The sequence below is a fragment of the Lepidochelys kempii genome, chromosome 13 (assembly GCF_965140265.1).
Source record: "Lepidochelys kempii isolate rLepKem1 chromosome 13, rLepKem1.hap2, whole genome shotgun sequence".
In the NCBI taxonomy this organism is placed as follows: Eukaryota; Metazoa; Chordata; order Testudines; family Cheloniidae; genus Lepidochelys; species Lepidochelys kempii.
The window spans coordinates 38,792,456-38,813,714 of record NC_133268.1 but is presented as its reverse complement, the minus strand read 5'-3'; the positions used below and the strand labels follow the sequence as shown (position 1 = coordinate 38,813,714).

The following is a 21,259-nucleotide window of genomic DNA, read 5'->3' as shown; positions in this document are numbered from 1 at the left end:
TTGTAGGTGTTTGTCTCTGTCTGAGGGGTTGGAGCAAATGCGGTTGTATCGTAGAGCTTGGCTGTAGACAATGGATCGTGTGGTGTGATCTGGATGAAAGCTGGAGGCATGTAGGTAAGTATAGCAGTCAGTAGGTTTCCGGTATAGGGTGGTATTTATGTGACCATCGCTTATTAGCACCATAGTGTCCAGGAAGTGGATCTCTTGTGTGGACTGGTCCAGGCTGAGGTTGGTGGTGGGATGGAAATTGTTGAAATCATAGTGGAATTCCTCCAGGGCTTCTTTTCCATGGGTCCAGATGACGAAGATGTCATCAATGTAGCACAAGTAGAGTAGGGGCATTAGGGGACGAGAGCTGAGGAAATGTTGTTCTAAGTCAACCACTATGGATGTAGAAGCCCTCTACACCAACACTCCACACAAAGATGGACTACAAGCCATCAGGAACACTATCCCCGATAATGTCACAGCAAACCTGGTGGCTGCACTTTGTGACTTTGTCCTCACCCATAACTTTTTCACATTTGCGGACAATGTATACCTTCAGATCAGCGGCACTGCTATGGGTACCCACATGGCCCCACAGTATGCCAACATTTTTATGGCTGATTTAGAAGAACGCTTCCTCAGCTCTCATCGGTTTTCTGGCCCAAGGAGCATTTTCCAAGGAGACAAAAATCCTGGGTTAAATGGGTAAATAAATAACCCTCCACAATATTCATGTCTGGTTTCAATAACAATACAAAAACCGGGGTCGGTGAGAGAAAGAGAGGGGCTGCAGAGTCCACTTCTCCTGTCCGCCACCAGGGGCAGCAATGAGCAGACAGCACCGCACAGCCTTGGGGACAAGACTGAAAGCGGGCACTGGAGGTTGGAAAACATCATTTTCCAACTCTGCACCTACAGAAACTGCTCCTTTGGACATAGGACCCGCCGGTGCCCTTTGACTCCGCCTCACCTGTAAAGTCTCCGGGTTCAACTTCCGCGCTGGGTCCGTCAGGCTCCTGGGTAGTGTCTGCAATGGGTCTCCAGGGTGGAGTACCAAGGAAAGGGTTCTCATGACACCGATTCACCGAAAGGGCGATTCATTGCCGCCGGAGAGAATCCCAACAACCGGCTGTATTTACAAACAAGCAGCCAGAGACCCGAGGATACAGCCTGGTATCACTGTGTGAGAGACTGGATCACAGTGACAAAACCCATCAACAAAACAAACAGTGGGTTCACGCCGTGTTGGGCTCTAAAAATGGCCACATTAAAGAAAAGACGGGAATTAACCCCAATAGTCAACGTTATGTCAAAAGCACTGATTAATGCTTGGTTTTATTTTACAGAATGGAGCAGATGAAATTGTTAGAATTTGATTGTATAAAATCGTTTCATGTTCCCTATTCCATTATTACTTGCAGGAATCATTGGTCTGACACTACCATGGAAGGAAATATGAACAGTGATGAATCACATAAAGTTGTGTGCCAAATGCCTCTGAAGAATGTTATCATTGGTGGAGATATCTATCTAGCTATTTTGTTTTCTTAACACTGTATCTGTTGTCATTGTAGTTTGTTCATTCAAATTATTTATTTTATTCAGTTTTTCAAATCATTCTACTATTTTCCATTTCACTTTTTAAGGTGTTCTTTAAAAATTCCATGTATGTCGGGGGGAGGGATAACTCGGTGGTTTGAGCATTGGCCTGCCAAACCCAGGATTGTGAGTTCAGTCCTTGAGGGGGCCATTTCGGGATTGGTCCTGCTTTGAGCAGGGGGTTGGACTAGAGGAGGTCCCTTCCAACCCTGATATTCTTTGAACCTAACATTTTTGGACTATTTCAGCCAAAACTCACTATGTGGAGAAAGCAAAATTCCCATCAGTAATGCCTATCAATAATATTCTTTAAAGCATGAAACTGACTAAGGAACTCAAGCTCCATTTTCAGCAATGACTTAGGAATTCTGAAGTCTAAGGTCTTGTCTACATGGTCCTGCAGTTCGGACTACAGGGGCATGACTAGCAATGTGCACCAAAGTGCTACACGGTAACTTCCCTGTGTGTGTGCTGCAGGTGTGAACTAAAGATTCCTAGTGAGCAATAGCATAGCCCTCTTCAAGCAGGAATACATTCGTGTGAAGAAGGAACCTTGTAGACTGCACCCACAGCATCCAAAGGGGGAGTTTCAGCACAGACTTTGGTGTGCCCTGTTATTCACAGTCTCCTAGTCCAAACCGAGGGATAGTGTACACATGTCCTTAATCTCAGTGAAAGTCAGTGGGATGTAGGCATCTAAGAGTCAGATTTTCAAAGGTATTTAGGTGCTTAAAATGGCAGCTAGACACCTAGTGAGAGTTTCAGAAGCATCTAAGTGCCTAGCTCCTATTGATTTCAATGGCACTTGGATGCCTAGGCATGTCTGTAAAGCCCATTAGGAACCTATCCACATCTTTAGAGGCCTAAATATCCTGAACATTTTGAGCTTATATCACTTTTGAAAGGGGAATTTAGAATGAAAATTTCAAAAGGGCCAAAGTGAGCTAGATTCTGGGAGTTGGGCTTCTATCTCCCTTAAGCTCCTTCAAAATCCCAGCATTACTCGCCTATGTCACATAGCTGTTTTTGAGAATTTTACTCTGTGTATCACAGAATCATAGAATCATAGAAGATTAGGGTTGGAAGAACCCTCAGAAACTCATCTAGTCTAAGCCCCTGTGTGACGTTGCACTCCATATGTTTTATTGAAATATGCTAATGAGTGTGAATATAATGTAACTAGAACATGCTTTATGCAAAAGGTCTCTTTTAAGGTATCGTTACAAAGCTTATAACCTACTGAGTGTGTTCATTCTATTTGTATGTATGTATAATTCTTGTATCTGAAGCTAGAAATATAAAGTATAACTCTGAAGTACTATTGTAATTATGCACAGTGTGGGCCATTAATGGTGGTTTGGAATCTTGCTGGCTCTCATTAACTAGGACAATTGGTTGTAAATGGCTCTGTTTACTTGAAAGCCTTCCTGTGTTCCAGTGACTCAGGCCAGAAAGAATGGAGGCTTGGGGTCTCACAGGATATGTGACCATGTCACCTGGGACTGGAATCCATCTTAAACCTGGTGCTTTTCCATTTCGAAGGAGGGGTGGGGACCCAGAGAGACAAAAGTTTCCCACCTTGTGCCGAAGCTATAAAAGTGGGTGAAACAGAACAAAGGGGGCTGCCAGTCATGAGAAATCTCCTAGTTACCACCTGAGCTGAAACTAACAAAAACTGTACCAGGGGAAAGGATTGGGCCCAGTCTAGGAAGGAGTCTAGTCTGTGAAAGAAGCTTATTGGAACAGCTCTGAGGGTGAGATTTACCTGTATTCAGTTTCTTAATGTATTAGGCTTAGACTTGCGTGCTTTATTTTGCTTTATTTTATTTGCTTACTTTGTTCTGTCTGTTATTACTTGAAACAACTTAAATCCTACTTTTTATATTTAATAAAATCACTTTTGTTTATTAGTAAACGCAGAGTAAGTGATTAATACCTGAGGGAGCAAATAGCTGTGCATATCTGTCTATCAGTGTTATAGAGGATGGACAATTTATGGGTTTACCCTGTATAAGCTTGATACAGAGTAAATGGGATTTATTTGGGTTTGGATTCCATTGAGAACTGAGTGTCCGGGTGCTGGAGATAGGTGAGTTACTGAGAAATTTTTGGTTAAATTCTGCAGCTTTGGGGGCGTGGATCAGACCTTGGTGTGTGTTGCAGGTGACTGGCATGTCTGGCTCAACAAGGCAGGGTTCTGGAGTCCCAAACTGGCAGTGGAAAACAGGCTCAGAGGTAGTTTCAGCACATCAGGTGAGAGTCACAAGGGGATCTCTGTGATCGAACCCGTCACACCCTGGTCAAAGCAGGACCAACCCCAACTAAATCATCCCAGCGAAGGCTTTGCCAACCTGGGCCTTAAAAACCTCTAAGGATGGAGATTCCACCATCTCCCTGGGTAACCCATTCCAGTGCTTCACCACTCTCCTAATAAAATAGTTTTTCTGAATATCCAACCTAGGTCTCCCCCACTGCAACTTGAGACCATTGCTCCTTGTTCTGTTATCTGCCACTACTGAGAACAGCCGAACTTCATCCTCTTTGGAATCCCCCCTCAGGTAGCTGAAGGCTGCTATCAAATCCTCCCTCACTCTTCTCTTCTGCAGACTAAATAACCCCAGTTCTCTCAACCTCTCCTCCTAAGTCATGTGCCCCAGCCCCCGAAGCATTTTCATTGCCCTCCGCTGGACTCTCTCCAATTTGTCCACATCCTTTCTGTAGTGGGGGGCCCAAAACTAGATGCAATACTCCAGATGTGACCTCACCAGTGCTGAATAGAGGGGAATACTCACTTCCCACGATCTGCTGGCAATGCTTCTACTAATGCAATCTAATATGCCGTTAGCCTTCTTGGGAACAAGGTAACACTGTTGACTCATATCCAGCTTCTCGTCCACTGTAATCCCCAGGTCCTTTTTTGCAAAACTGCCACTTAGCCAGTCGATCCCCAACCTGTAGCAGTGCATGGGATTCTTCCGTCCTAAGTGCAGGACTCTGCACTTGTCCTTGTTGAACCTTATCAGATTTCTTTTGACCCAATCCTCCAATTTGTCTAGCTCACTCTGGACCCTATTCCTACCCTCCAGAATATTTACCTCTGCCCCAAGGTTAGTGTCATCCATGAACTTGCTGAGGGTGCAATCCACCCCATCATCAATATCATTAATGAAGATGTTGAACAAAACCAGCCCCAGGACCGACTGCTGGGACACTCCACTTGATACCATCTGCCAACTAGATATCGAACTGTTGATAACTACCCATTGACCCCAACAATCTAGCCAGCTTTCTATACACCTTATAGTCCATTCATCTAATCCAGTGGTGGGCAAACTTTTTGGCCCGAGGGCCACATCTAGGTGGGGAAATTGCATGCAGGAGTGGGGCAGGGGTTGAGGTGCGGGATGTGTGAGGAGGTGCAGTGTGCATGAAGGGGCTCTGGGCAAGAGGTTGGTGCAGAGGAGGGGTGCGGGGTGTATGAGGGGTCTTAGGGCAGGCAGTTGGGGTGCAGGAGGAGTGGGAGATGTAGCAGGGGGCTCAGGGCAGGAGGTTGGTGGCTCAGGGCAGGAGGTTGGGGTGCAGGGGGGAGTGTGACTGGGGGCTCAAGGCAGGGGTTTGGGGTCCAGGCTTTGGCCCGGCACTGCTTACCTCGAGTGGCACTGGGGTGGAAGTGGTGCGCAACGTGCCTAAGGTAGGCTCCCTGCCTGCCCTGGCCTCGCGCCACTCCCGGAAGTGGCCAGCATGTCCAGCAGTGGCTCCTGGGGTGGGGTGGGGTGGGTGGCTCTGCTGCACGCTGCCCTCGCCTGTGGGTACCATACTAGAAGTTCCCATTGGCTTCGGTTCCCCCTTCCCGGGAAATGGGAGCTGTGGGGGGTGGTGCCTTCAGGCAAGGTCAGCGCACAGAACCCTCTGCCCCTCTTCCCCAGGAGCCGCAGGGACATGGTGCCAGCCCTTCCCCCCACTTAGCCCAGCAGCACCATGGGGGTGGCAATCCCTCAGGCTGGATCCAAAGCCCTGAGGGGCCAGATCCTGCCCACGGGCAATAGTTTGCCCATCCCTGATCTAATCCATACTTCTTTAATTTGCTGGCAAGAATACTGTGGGAGATCGTATCAAAAGCTTTGCTGAAGTTAAGGCATATCACGTCCGTGTTTTCCCCATATCCACAGAGCCAGTTATCTCGTGATTGAAGGCAATCAGGTCGGTCAGGCATGACTTGCCCTTGGTGAATCCATGTTGACTGTTCCTGATCACCTTCGTCTCCTCCAAGTGCTTCAAACTGGATTCCTTGAGGACCTGCTCCATGATTTTTCCAGGGACTGAGGTGAGGCTGACTGATCTATCATTCCCTGGATTCTCCTTCTTCCCTTTTTTAAAGATGGTCACTATATTTCCCTTTTACTGCCACTGCGCTGGTTGTGGGCATCCAAAACTTCTGGGTGGTTCTGAAATCTCTGCCTTAGCTCCCCTAGTGCAGTTTTCACTCATTGTTTGAAAAGCACCTGACAAAGGAAGAGAAGCAAGGTTTATCTACCTTTTTCAGCTAGGGGAAAATTAGGTGCCTTTAAAAATTACCCCCACAGATCCTGCCCTCATCCAAGATTTGGTGGGATTTTCAAAGGGGCTGAGAGGATTGGACAACCCAAGCCTATATCGTTTCCTTTGATACATTGGTGTTTATGTCATGCGAGGCAGTGGCCAGGACTCAGGAGACTTGTGTTCTCTTCCCATTCATATCACTGGTCTTCTGGGTGCTCATGGACAAGATCCATCACCTCTCCATATCCGACAAAGTTTTCATCCACCTATGTACCTATCTCCCATTGGCTTTCCTGATGCCCAACTCCTGTCTGTGTCTTTGAAACCCCTCCTCCAGTGTCTATGACAATGACAGTGCTGAAAAATATCAAACAAATGAAATTTTAAAAATGAAGGGGAAAAAAAAAACAAAATGAGAAAAAATCCCATTTCCCCACATCTTTTTCCAGCCAGCTCTCAGTTATGTTCTCAGTTAGATAAAAACATAAAACAGTATTGCTTGAAGGTTGCAATGTAACATTCCTTTATTTCTTAGAATGCAGACCCATAAGATGCAAGAACACAAAAACGGAGGGACAAAGCAGGCTCCTCCCCACAACAGAGAGGCATAAGTCTATGGTGATGGGCTGAAGAATGACTCATAATAACCAGAGCATATATTTCCATACAAAGGTCCCCGTCTGCAAGCGGGACCTGAAAAAAACCCCTTACACTCAGAGCGATATCTTGTAATTTTAACACAGCTTTCAACACACCTCACTCTGGCTAAGGATGAATTAGTTTGTGACAAAGTTTCTGGCCTATAGGCAGTATGTGGCTGATCTAGGAAAAGAAGTGAAGAGTCGTGACTCTCACACCTATTTCTTAACCACAAGACACCCAACCCTTGCTGGAAAACCCATTCAGCATGTATTTCTGTCCTGCCTGCTGTATTGTGGCAGAAGATGACAGTTAGATCTCAGTGAACCACTGATTTTTCATTTCTCTGGCAGTTCTGGAAAATAAAAGCCTTACTACCAGGGTATGAAGGCATTCACACTTGCTTTTCCTTGCCCAATGATTACTCATTGTCATTCATGATGAGAATGAATAGTCATTGGGCCAGAAAATAAGTCCAAGGATGACTCTGTGGTCTGGTAGTTAAGAAGCACACTTTGGCTGTGTGAGATTGAAGTTCAACTCCCTGTAACAAGGGCTATTTAATTATTTATACCCGATGGAACCACGTTAAAACACGTTAAAACGAGAGAGAGAGGGAGCTTGTGCAGAGAGTATTCTATAGGCTAGTGCACTTGTTTCCAATGCGGGAGATTGAAGACTTCTCCCCTGTCAGGCAGGGGGGATATTGAGCGTGGGTCTTACACACACACACACACACACGAGTGCTCTAACCCCAAGGTTAAAGATTATAAAGGGCAGGTTGGAGTCCAGCATCTAAGTCCAGAAAGATTTTGATTGACTTTTGCTGAAAATATTCAGCTAATTTGAGTTAAACGAATTCATGAATTAGAGCTACATACCTCCAGCTTTCATCCAGACCACATCACATGATCTATTGTCTACAGCCAAGCTCTATGATACAACCGCATTTGCTCCAATCCCTCAGACGGACGCAAACAGGATCTCTATCAAGCATTCTTAAAACTACAATACCAACCTGGTGAAGGGAAGAAATAGATTGACAGAGCCAGAAGGGTACCCAGAAGTCACCTACTACAGGACAGGCCCAACAAAGGAAGTAACAGAACACCACTAGCTGTCACCTACAGCCCCCAACTAAAACCTCTCTAGTGCATCATCAAGGATCTATAACCTATCCTGAAGGACGATCCCTCACTCTCACAGACCTTGGGAGACAGGCCAATCCTCGCTTACAGACAGCCCTCAAGCCTAAAGCAAAGACTCACCAGCAACTACACACCACACAACAAAAACACCAACCCAGGAACCAAACATTGCAACAAACCCCGGTGCCAACTCTGTCCACATATCTATTCAGGGGACACCATCATAGGACCTAACCACATCAGCCACACCATCAGGGGCTCATTCACCTGCACATCTACCAATGTGATATATGCCACCATGTGCCAGCAATGCCTCTCTGCCATGTACATTGGCCAAACTGGACAGTCTCTACGCAAAAGAATAAATGGACACAAATCTGACATCAGGAATTATGACGTTCAGAAACCAGTAGGAGAACACTTCAATCTCCCTGGTCACTCACTAACAGACCTAAAAGTGCCAATTCTTCAACAAAAAAACTTCAAAAACAGACTTCAACAAGAAACTGCAGAACTGGAATTAATTTGCAAACTGGACACCAAATTAGGCCTGAATAAAGACTGGGAGTGGATGGGTCACTACAAAAACTAATTTTCCCTCAGTTGATATTCACACCTTCTTGTCAACTGTTGGAAATGGGTGACGTCCACCTTGATTGCATTGGCCTCGTTAGTACTACAGAAGTAATCAACCACTGAAAATAGGCCACTTCCACCTTAACTGAATTGGCCTCGTTAGCACTGACCCTCCACTCAGTAAGGCAACTTCCATCTTTTTATATATATACCGCTGACTGTATTTTCCACTCCATGCTTCTGTTGAAGTGGGTTTTAGCCCATGAAAGCTTATGTCCAAATAAATGTGTTAGTCTCTAAGGTGCCACAAGGACTCCTCTTTGTTTTTGCTGATACAGTCTAACACGGCTACCACTCTGAAAATTGACAACAGAGGATCCTAATCAGTGGAGAATGAAAGTCATTGGTTTTAGTGGGAGTGGAAGAGACCCAGAGCCACTCAAAAGATGTTAAGCTCCTTGCAGAATCTGGGCACTAGTGTTCATGTACGGATGAATGTATGGATGCATGAAGCAGAGTGCTTTACTGAAATGTGTGTCTGCAAAAGAAAACATTTTTCTTAAAGAATGTCTCTTACAGTATCAAGATATCATCACATCCAATGAAGTGAGCTGTAGCTCACGAAAGCTTATGCTCAAATAAATTGGTTAGTCTCTAAGGTGCCACAAGTACTCCTTTTCTTTTTACAGTATCAAGTTTTGTATAAAGAAATGTGTATTAAATGTATGAAAGATTAATACTGAAAAAGTATCCGAGTAAAAGAAAGAAAGAAAGAAAGAAAGAAAGAAAGAAAGAAAGAAAGAAAGAAAGAAAGAAAAAGAAAGAAAAAGAAAGAAAGAAAGAAAGAAAATGGATGAAGTAAGGTCAATGAGGGGTTCTCAAGGACTCTCCTATTCTCAAGGACTCCAATGGGCCATGTCTAAGAAACTATTTCAGTTCATCTCTATTTTACTATGTGCTAAAATTTGTCCTTTAAGGTTCCATGCCTGTTTCTGAAAGCAACTAGTTGAAGAATAGCTTTCCCCAGGGACTCAGTGACCTCCTTGTTTCTCAGGCTGTAGATGACAGGGTTGATCATGGGAGTCAGGACTGTGTAGAAGACAGAGAAGAGTTTGTGTAGGACCGTGGGAGTGTTAGCTGTTGGAGCCACATAGACAGTAATCAGTGTCCCATAGTAAACTATAACCACAATGAGGTGAGAGGAGCAGGTGGAAAAGGCCTTTTGCCTCCCCGTGGTGGACGGGATTCTCAGGATGGTGGTGATGATACGAATGTAGGATGTCAGGACCAGTAGACATGGCACAAATGTCCCTATGGCAGAGACAATAAATGTCAGCACTTGCACAGCCTGGGTATCGCCACAGGACAGCTTTATCACGGGTGAAAAATCACAAAAGAAATGGTCAATTCCTTTTGAATCACAAAACTTTGATTTGAACAAGAAAATATTTATTGTGGTGCAGCCTAGAAAGCTACTTATCCAGGATCCTGCCACAAGCTGGCAACAAACCCTGCCATTCATCAGAGCAGCATAACGGAGTGGATTGCATATCGCTAAGTACCGATCATAAGACATTGCCGCAAGCAGCAGAGATTCTGTAGCTGACAGAATACCAAAGAAATATGTTTGCAAAATGCAGCCCTTAACAGAAATGGTTCTGTCCCCAGTCAGGAGACTGGCCAGCAGCCTGGGTAGCAAGGTGGAGGTGTAGCAGATCTCCAGGCAGGACAAGTTCCCCAGGAAGAAGTACATGGGGGTGTGAAGGTGGCAATCAGCCACAACTAGTGCAACAATGAGAATGTTCCCTGCCACAGTCACAATGAAGATGACTAGAAACACGAGGAAGAGAAGGGGCTGCAGCTTAGGGAAATTCCCAAATCCTAAAAGGATGAATTCCACGATGGGTGTTTGATTTCTTCCTTCCGCTTTCTCCATAATCTGTATCTAGAAAAAGAAAACCATTAAATATTGATGGAGTGCATGCCGTCAGTTTGTGCTGTTGGATACACTAGCAGAAACCTGCAGTAGGTAACCTCATACCACTGCATCTCTCCACTAGAAGAATGAAGTTGTTAATAAACAGAGGAAGCCTAATATAATTAAGAGGTTGAGCTTCCAATACAGGTGAACCAAGAGCATAGAACCCTACTGATTACAGAAATGTCCCCTCTAACTCCCTTAATCTCTCTTGAACTTTAAAGAAAGACCTTTAGGCTGGGATGTTGAAATCTTTATCCCATCAGTGTCATATCAAGAAACCTAGAAGACATAACAAACAATCAATAGATTGGAAATGAAAAATATTGAGAGTTCAACCACGGGTACGTCTCCCCTGCAGCTGGGAGGTGTAATTCCCAGTTTGGGTAGAGGTACATGCACTCGCTTGGATCAAGATAGCAGGATAAAATTAGCAGAGAGAACACGGAAGCACACGCAGCCCTTTGGATTGGCCGCCTGTGGATGTACCTAGGATCTCAGACTGATTGTGCTCCGGCAGCTAGTCTGTGCTGCCCAGGCTACACTGCTATTTTTAGCACAGTAGCTCCATAGCTCAAAGATAGAGTGTGTAGGTCACCAGAGCAGGGAATTACACTTGCCACATGCACTATAAACACACCCCATAGGCACACACCGAAACACCAAAGAGGCTGAGGTTTGCATGAAGGTTTATCCAGCTGTCTTCTATCAGAGCAGATTCAAAGACAAATTTGCACCATTTGATAGATGTAGCTGAGAAACAGACACAGACACACAACCAACAAACACACAAACAAAAACAAATCGCTCCTAAAAACACACCACGTGCAGTTTCCTGTTCACAATTACCCCAGGTTAAATTGCATCAGCTTCGTGTGAATTTACACAAGTGCAACTGAGATTGGAATCCAACCGCATATAAAGAAATGTAAGTGAAATAAAAATGAAAACTCATGAAGAGAGAAATAAGAGAGTCATTTTTATCCAGAAGGGAGAATGTGCTTGGAGAAAAATGAAAAACCGGAGAAAAAGAAAGAGTTATATAGACAGAATGAGATAAAAATACACAGAGAGAGAAAGAGATTGTTTATTTCTCCAAATGTTATGAGCAATAAAATATAGACATGTTTAAAGAGAAGTAGCAGATCCTTGCTGTTAAAGCAAAGATATTCGAGCTAATAAGTGTGAAACCTCTTCCTTGCTTTTCCCCTACACATTTCCTGATCATACCTTCTGATCTCTTCATCCACTGACTTAGGTTGCGCCCCTATAAACTATGTCTATACCAGGCGTGGCAATGGTACATTGAAAGAAAAATGGAAATCCAGAAAAGCACACACACACACACACATGCAAAGAAGAGAGACTATTTTGTTTCAAAATTTTTAGGAGCAATAAAACTCACTTGGTAAAAAATAAAATACACATTCAAGCAGCCAATAAACTTTTGCGAATACAGACTAACACGGCTGTTACTCTGAAACCGTTCACCCACTTTGGTTCCTTACCAAATATATTCAAGAGACCAGATAACCAGTCAGTCAAGTTTATTTCTATAAACCAGTAATAATATGGTACATTCAAAAGGTAATGGGTTACAGGGAATGGATCACTTGATGATTCCCTGTTCTGTTCATTCCCTCTGAAGCATCTGGCACTGACCACTGTCGGAAAGCAGGATACTGGGCTAGATGGACCTTTGGTCAGACCCAGTTTGGCTGTTCTTATGTTCTAAATCTGAGAACCATTCATTGCTCTGTCTTAGGCATGTTTTGCTATAACTCATCGGTGATTGGTTCCCCCCAGCATGCTACCTGGAATTAGGATTCCACTGAGCCCTCTGACCCACCAGTCTGGGCTCCTTCTCACACTTCCTCCGGCATTCACTCAGATAGAGCCACACTCAGCTACAGTTACATGCCGGCTCTCTGATCAGCCACTGCATGAACCAACAATAGAGAAGCTACAGTGAAGATAATCAGCAGCTTCACAGCCTGGGACTCCAGAGCTGCACCACCCTGCCCTGGTCAAAACACCGACCAGTAAGAATTTCTTACCTGGTTCATCTCTTCCTGAATGTGGGGGGGAATATGCACACTTGGGCTAACCAAGCTGAGATTTTCCCCCAGACACTTCAGTTAAAGGCACACTGGTTTAAGTTAAACTGCAAACAAGTTTATTAACAACAAAAGTGATTATAAGGGATAGGGAACAGATCAAAGCAGAATACCAGCAAATAAACAAAAATTCAAACTCATCTTAACACACAAGTTAGATTGACTATGAATGAACAGTTTCTCACCCTGACTGGTGATACCAGCAGTCTGGCAGATTCTCAAGGCACAAGATGCATTTGCTTTGCAGCTTGGGTTTCTCAGGTTTCCATACACAGGCTAGAAACCTCTTTAACCTGGGTCCAGCACTTCCCCCAGTTCACTCTTTGTTCCTCAGGTCTCTCCAGGAATCCTCTTCTGTGGCGTGATATCACTCCAGGTCTTATATAGCTTTAGCATAGGGTGGGAATCCTTTGTTTCAAAACTCGGTTCCCAGACCAGTTTGTGGAAAAATACAGACGTCCGAAGATGGAGTCCAGAGTCATGTGGTCTGGTCACCTGCCCTGGCAGAGTCATGGCTACCATTACTTACAGGCTCTCTGGAGTGTTCTCAGGAAGGCTCACCAGGTGGGAGATAAGCTTCTGCTAAGGCCAATTGTTTTCCCTAATAGCTCATTACCCTGAATTGGCCCTTCCCAACCACCTATGGAGACTGAAAGCATCTTCACTAGTGGATATTACCCAGATGTAACTACATTTGAAATACAGATACATAGTCAATATTCATAACTTCAGATACAAAAATGAGACATGCATACAAACAGGATAATCATATTGAGCAAATCATAGCTTTTCCAATGACACCTTCAATGACCCGTCTTGCACAAAATGCATCATAATTATGCTATAATCATATCATAATAATAACCCTACGAAGCCTATGGGGTGCAGTGTCACAACATCTACCTTCATTTACTTTCCCACTGGATTGAACAAGCAATCCTATTCTTTCTGACATGGGTGGATGCCTGGGCAGGAATTTTTCATTTCTAAATCAGATTATTTCATTTTAACTGTATTGCTTTCCCTTTCACACAGAAGATCTATTCCCAGCCATACCCTAACCGTTCCATCACCTTTTCTGAGACAAGATTATAGTCTTTGCACAGCATTTTCCATTCTCTTCTACTATTCATAGTCTTCAATTATCTCTGTAAACTGAGCTTTGGGTTCCTTCCTGGATTTCTCGATCATGCTGCGCTTCTTGGTGTATTTTGTTGTTATCCCCTTTCCAGAAATTACCATCTCTCCTGCTTGGTAATTTTTCCTTCATATGAAATGATGTAATCTCCCTTGATATTCTGCTGGTGGGAATTTGAAACTATTGCATAAGGAAAGTGAATATTTATTTTTAGAAAGGAAAAACAACAGTACAAGGGCAGTCTTATTACTAACCTCAAAGGGGAAGTCATAGAAAACAACTGATTCCAAAGGGAAAATAATGGAGACAGGAAAACCCTTGACACAAATTGTTTTCTTTTTTTTAAGTTCTGCTCTTGTTCAAAAGGAATTATTTTGGGGAAACTTTTCTGGCCTGTGTTCTACACAAAATCCGACCAGATAATCACAACGGTCCCTTCTGGCCCTGGAATCTATGAATTATCTCTGGGAACACCTTCCAGAGAGATGGGATATTTCTCTGAAAGGTATCCTCATGTTCAGGTGAACTTGCTGGGTTTCATTCAGGAAACACCAGCTGAGATTCTATGGATGGAATTATGCTAAAGGCCTCTAGTGACCTTAAGTTCTTTGATTCTCTCAAGTCAACAGTCCAGATTCCCCTCTCACTTAAACCAATGTAAAACAAAAGTCATTCAGCTGAGGTAAATAAATTCAAGCTCAGGTAAACCTCATCTCGGTAAGAAATGCCAAGCATTTTATCACTTATGTATATCATATGATTGCTGAAGTTTTGATGTATCTTGAAGTGTCATACATTGGGATTGTAAACTCATTTGTTATGTTAACTTTCTGTTAAGATTTTAGCATACCTGTGTGTGCTATAAAATAATAAATAATGCTACCCAGAAAACAATAACTCTAGAAGACCTTACATTGTTCTTGTTATCCAGAGGTACTCTGTGAATAAACATAACATGATGTTTACCCATCAAACCGCCTTGGATTTTAAAGGGACCCATGGGAGTTAGAAGCCCAATTCTGAGTAATTTTTATGACAATTTGGCACCTAATTCTCCTTGTTTTCTTTGAAAATCTCAGCCATAAAGAATCATGAATTTCTGAGTGTCTTCTGAAAGAAAATGGCCTGGTCATTAATTAATATGCTTGAGTGTTTAAGTAGTACCTTTTTTTGGGTGGTGTTAATTAACTGATTAGTCACTCAGTACACTTAAATTTCTATAACTACTCCTCAGATAGTCACTCCTACCAAATCTAAGAGTATAGAGTGATAAACAAACTAATGATGAGGAATGGGTCAAACTCCACCAGAAATCATCAACGCTCCACCAACTGGCTTCACACAGGTCCTAGGCCTGGAGCTGTAGCTATGCTTTTGACATGTGTCCACTAGGAAATGGGCCAAAGCTATGAAATTGTCATCATGTTTTACCAGCATTTAGACAGGAGCAAAAGCACTTGGATTCATATCAGTGAAAAGCCCAGCTGACTGTTCCAAGTGCCTTGTCCTAGCCTGTTTGCAACTGAGGAATTTGGGATTTAAATAACTGAAGTATAAACACAACACAAGAATCCCTCGATGGACTCTAAACTGTGTCTTCACTAATATATCCCACTGGTGATGGAGGGTTTGTAATTAGGGCCTTTGGGTATTAATTAACACCAACATTGGTTGCATCATGTCCTCTGAAATATTGCTAGTAAGTTGCAGTGAGTTTTCAATAGCATGGTCCAAACTGTTCCCTGGTGTACCTCCTCTCTTTTCACTGTGGTTACCCCAGGGGCACATCTGAACCAGTGTGTTTTTATCACTGAGATACTGAGCTGGGTCCTGATAACAGACACACCACTGGAGTAAGGGGAATTACTCTGTATTTACACCAGCATAACTGAGATGAGAATCTGGGCCATTGTGCACATTCTAAGTTCTCCAGCATCTCACAATAATGTGGGATAAAAACTACTGCTATCGAAAGGAGAACACAGAAGCATGGCTACGTGTTGTGCTTCCATTGTAACCAGTCCGTGCTGCCCATGGAGGCGAGGCACAGTTACAACCCAGGCTGTGAAAACACGCACAGAGCTGGAGAGCTGGGATTAGAGCCCTGGTCCTTTATTTCCAAACACTCAGGGCCAGAGTGTCAATGGAATTTGTTTTCCTAAAGATGCAGATAGGAACCTAGTGAGATTTTCAAAAGCAGCAGGGGGGAACATACAAAAAATGGACTTTAGCTCCTAACCACTCTAGGTGCCCAAATCCCAGAATCAGGCCCCGGTAGGATTCTCTAAACCTTCTCTCAGCTTCTCCCAAACTCTGTAGGCATCTAAACTCAACTTGGGGCCTACTTTTTGCAGTGAAATGCCCTAGAGTGCCTAGGTTTCTGTCTCTCGGCATGTGCACTGGAGCCTGAGACCAGGCATCTGGAGACATACATCCCTGAGTTCCTCCCCCTAACTCACCTAAGGGGCCCAATCTGGTAGGTGAGCTCACACAAAAAGTTGGGGTGGAAGGAGGGATTCCCTTGTCACTTTTAGCACAGTGGTTAGGGTACTGAGCTGGGATATCAGAGATCCCAGTTCAAGTTCTCCCTCTGTTGGAAGGGGAAAAGGGAGGATTTGAACAGGCTATGTTACTTCTCAAGCGAGTGTCATCACCACTGGGCAGTGAGATATTATGGTATGTGGGACGTCCTCTGTCGCTTCAGTTGAAGCTGTTTCATGCTGGGTAACTAATAGAAGAGTCATTGGGTCAGCAAGAAAGATAACAAATATAAGAGTGACTCTAAAGCCTGCTGGTTAGAGGACTCCACTTCTTTCTGGGGAGACTGTAGAAAAAAACCCCAAAAGTCCTAAATAAAAAACACCATTTCATGACTGGCTTTGTTCATCACTCCCAGATTTGCCCTGAAGAACTGAGAGATGTGAATGTAGAGTTTTGCCCTCCTTACTTATAAATACGAGTATGCTGAGTCTATGCTGAAGCGGTAGAATCAAGTGTTCCTAGAAAGATTTTCAATCCTGGAGTCATGATATTTAGGTTCCTACATTAGTATTTGACTGTGGAAATTAACTTGAAAAACCCATATTCAAAAATGTTCCACCTGAATTCATGATGCTGCTTTTTATTGGTTCACATTGATTTTCTCAGCTACCTCTGATAGTCCCAGAGGTGGAGATATGAACACTGTAGCTTGTTACGTATTGAAGGATCTTCATGAGGCAAACCAATCAGGTCATCCTCATTTTCTACCACCACAGCCTGACTAAACAAGCGGGGAAACAACAAAGAAGGTAGAAACCACTAAGCTATACCCCTCTGACTCATTAAACCAGCAGAACGTATCCCCCTTTCTTTTGAATAAAAAAAATACATTCACTTGGATTCTCTGAATTCGTGTGCATGGCACAAGTTTACCCACAGAATTACTCAGGACCTCCTTTACCTTTGTATTTCGCAGGCTGTAGAAGAGGGGACTGAACAGGGGAGTCAGGACTGTTTCGAAGAGATGGAACCCTTTGTTCAGGTCTCTCGGTGAGTTGGACTTTGATAACATGTAGACAATAATCAGAGTCCCATAGAACAGGTGGGAGGTGGGAGGAGCAGGTGGAAAAGGCCTTTTGCCTCCAGGGATTAGGAGGACGGTGGAGATGTAGGATATTAAAGTTAAGAGAAAAGGGGGCAGAGTGAAAAGTATAGGCAAATGTTCATTTATTTCTTACAATTCAGACCTATACGATGCAAGAACACCAAAACTGAGGGACAAAGCAGGCTGCTCCCTAAAATAGAGAGGCCTAATGCTAGCCTGGCTGGATGCAGAATGACTCACAACAACCAGAGCATATATTTCTGTATAGAGATCCCCAGTCTGCAATTGGGACCAGAAAATCCCCTTACACTCAGAGTTACAGCTTGTAATTTAAACACAGTTCTCAACACCCCACACCCTGCATAAGGATGAATTAGGTTGTGACAAAGTTTCTGGCCTATAGGGAGTAGGTGGCTGATCTAGGAAGAGAAATGAAGAGTCGTGATTCTCAGACCTATGTCTTAACCAAAAGACACCCAACCCTTGATGAATAACCCACTCAGTGTGTATTTCGGTCCCGCCAGATGTTCTGTGGCAGAAGATGTCAATTAGAGCTCAGTGAACCACTGATTTTTTATTTCTCTGCCAGTTCTGGAAAATAAAAGCTTCAGAACCAGGCTATGAGTTATTCTCACTTACTTTTCATATCCCAATGACTCATTCATGATGAGAATCAATAGTCATTGGGCCAAAAGGCAAATCCAAGGATGACTCTGTAGCTTGGTAGTTAAGACGCACACTTTGGCTGCAGGAGATGGAAGTTCTACTCCCTCTTTCAATGACTATTTAATTATTTATACCCAATGGAACCACTTTTAAAGGAGAGAAAGAGAGAGAGCTTCTGCAGAGAGTATTCCACAGGCCAGTACACTTCTTTGCAATGTGGGAGACTGAAGACTTCCCCCCCTCCCCACCCCCATCAGGCATGGGGGATATTGAACGTGGGTCTTACACACACATGAGTGCTCTAACCACAAGTTAAATGTTATAACAGGGGCGCGTTGCTCCCCCGCATCTACGTCCTGAAAGATTTTGGTTGCTTGTTGCTGAAAATATCCAGCTAATTTGAGTTAAATTCATGAATCACTTTGGGCTGACCAAATAAACTATTCATTCAAACAAAGCCTGATACTGTATATACCTCCATCTATGAACCGCATACGGCCCTGCATCAGGGGAGAGCAGGAGGGTGGGGTGGGTGGTCAGGTTTATTTTGTGTCTTTGTCTGTTTCTCAGCTGCATCTATCAAATGGTGCAATTTTTTCTTTGACTCCTCTGTGATAGAGGACAGCTTTGGATAGACCTTCATACAAACCACAGCCCCTTTGGTGTTTCCTTCTGTGTCATATGGGGTATGTCTATGCTGCATCTGGACAGTGTAATTCCCTTCTCTGGCAGAGCTACACAAACCATCTTTGATTGAGCTACTTTGCTGAAAGCAGAAGTGTACCCTGGGAAGCACAGACTAGCTGCCCGTGCCCCGTCCCAACTGAGATCCTGTACACACGTGGCTATCCAAACCTGCAGCCTGTGCTGCCATGTTCTTACTTCTAGCTTTGTGCTGCTAGCTGTACAAAACTTTTCCTTTTGGAAAATCTTTGAAAACCAAGCCTAGGGTTTAATATTAAGTTCTGGTTATCTAACCGTCTTCATTAGGGTTCATGTGTGTCTACCCAAGCTGGGAATTACGCCTCCCAGCTGCAGGGTAAACGTACCTGTGGTTGGACTCTAAATATCTTTCATTTCCAATCTCTTGATTTTTTGTTATGTCTTCTAGATTTGTTGCTATGACACTGATAGGATAAAGATATGTCAAAACCCAGCCCCAAAGTCTTTATTTAGGGTTCTAGAGAGCTTAAGGGAGTCAGACGGGACATTTCTGTAATTCAGTAGGGTTCCATACTCTTGGTTCGCCTAAATTGGAAGTTCAACCTCTTAATTATATGAGTCTTCCTCTGTTTATTGACAACTTCATTTTTCCAGTGGAGAGATGAAGTGGTATGTGGTCACAGGTTTCCACCAGTGTACAGGTTTCCAACAGTATAACCAACAGCACAACCTGACTGCATGTCTTCCATCAATATTTAATGGTTTTCTATTTCTAGATACATATTACGGAGAAAGTTGCAGGAAGAAATCAAACAGCCATTGTAAAATTCATCCTTGGACACTCAATAACAGACTTGCATCCACTTCATGTGGATTTATACAAGTACCACTTTTCATAAAGAATGTCTCTTACAGTATCAAGTTTTATATAAAGAAATGTCTAATAAATGTATGAAAGATAAATCCTCAAAAAGTAGCAGAGTAACAGAAAGAAAGAAAGAAAGAAAGAAAGAAAGAAAGAAAGAAAGAAAGAAAGAAAGAAAGAAAGAAAGAAAGAAAGATGAAGTCAGGTCAATAAGGGGTAACCCTGTTCTCAAGGACTCAGATGGGCCATGTCTAAAAAACTGTATCTGTTCATCTCTATTTTACTATATGCTAAAACTTGTCCTTTAAGGTTCTATGCCTTTTCTGGAAGCAATCAGTTTAAGAATAGCTTTCCCCAGGGACTCATTGACCTCCTTGTTTCTCAGGCTGTAGATGACAGGGTTGACCATGGGAGTCAGGACTGTGTAGAAGACAGAGAAGAGTTTGTGTAGGACCGTGGGAGTGTTAGCTGTTGGAGCCACGTAGACAGTAATCAGTGTCCCATAGAAAACTGAAACCACAATGAGGTGAGAGGAGCAGGTGGAAAAGGCCTTTTGCCTCCCCGTGGTGGACGGGATTCTCAGGATGGTGGCGATGATACAAATGTAGGATGTCAGGGTCAGTAGACAGGGCACAAGTGTCCCTATGGCAGAGATAGTAAATGTTACCAGTTGAAGCGTCTGGGTGTCATCACAGGACAGCTTAATCATGGGTGAAAAATCACAAAAGAAATGATCAATTTCTTTGGAATTACAGAACGTTAATCGGAAAAAGAAAATATGTACTATGGCGCAGCCCACAAAGCTACTTATCCAGGACCCTGCCACGAGCTGGAAACAAACCCTGCCATTCATCAGAGCAGCATAACGGAGTGGATTGCATATCGCTACATACCGATCATAAGACATTGCCATGAGCAGCAGACATTCTGTAGATGACATGACACCAAATAAGTATAATTGCAGAATGCAGCCCTTAACAGAAATGGATCTGTCCCCAGTCAGGAGACTGGCCAGCAGCCTAGGCAGGATGGTGGAGGTGTAGCAGGTCTCCAAGCAGGACAAGTTCCCCAGGAAGAAGTACATGGGGATGTGAAGGTGCTGATCAGTCACAACTAGCGCAATAATGAGGATGTTCCCTGCCACAGTCACAATGTAGATCACTAGAAACACGAGGAAGAGAAGGGGCTGCAGCTCAGGGACATTCCCAAATCCTAAAAGGATGAATTCCACGATGGGTGTTTGATTTCTTCCTTCCACTTTCTCCATAATCTGTATCTAGAAAAAGAAAACCATTAAATATTGGTGGGGTGCACCAGGCTGAGGTTGATGGTTGATGGTGGGATGGAAATTGTTGAATTGTTGATTTCAACAATTTCCATCCCACCATCAACCTCAGCCTGGTCCAGTCCACACAAGAGATCCACTTTCTGGACACTACAGTGCTAATAAACGATGGTCACAAAAACACCACCATATACCGGAAACCTACTGACCACTATTCCTACCTACATGCCTCCAGCTTTCACCCTGACCACACCACACGATCCACTGTCTACAGCCAAGCTCTGCGATACAACCGCATTTGCTCCAACCCCTCAGACAGAGACAAACACCAACAAGATCTCTATCAAGCATTCTTACAACTACAATACCCACCTGCGGAAGTGAAGAAACAGATTGATAGAGCCAGAAGAGTTCCCAGAAGTCACCTACTACAGGACAGGCCGAACAAAGAACATAACAGAACGCCACTAGC

At 43.7% G+C, this 21,259-nt stretch overlaps 2 protein-coding genes across 2 annotated transcripts; both read right to left on the bottom strand.

Moving 5' to 3' along the window:
- Positions 1-9,447: 9,447 nt before the first annotated feature.
- Positions 9,448-10,425, bottom strand: LOC140896793 (olfactory receptor 5G9-like). Its single transcript, XM_073308818.1, has one exon. It carries the CDS (start codon positions 10,423-10,425, stop codon positions 9,448-9,450), a length of 978 nt encoding a protein of 325 aa, XP_073164919.1.
- A 9,381-nt stretch (positions 10,426-19,806) lies between these two features.
- On the bottom strand, positions 19,807-20,769 carry LOC140897107 (olfactory receptor 5AP2-like). Its single transcript, XM_073309436.1, has one exon. The coding sequence runs from the start codon at positions 20,767-20,769 to the stop codon at positions 19,807-19,809; it is 963 nt and encodes a 320-aa protein (XP_073165537.1).
- Between the last annotated feature and the right edge of the window lie 490 nt (positions 20,770-21,259).

Bases quoted from the DNA above. Each gene is read 5' to 3' on its own strand.
- LOC140896793 (XM_073308818.1), bottom strand. From the start codon at position 10,425: ATGGAGAAAGCGGAAGGAAGAAATCAAACACCCATCGTGGAATTCATC.
- LOC140897107 (XM_073309436.1), bottom strand. From the start codon at position 20,769: ATGGAGAAAGTGGAAGGAAGAAATCAAACACCCATCGTGGAATTCATC.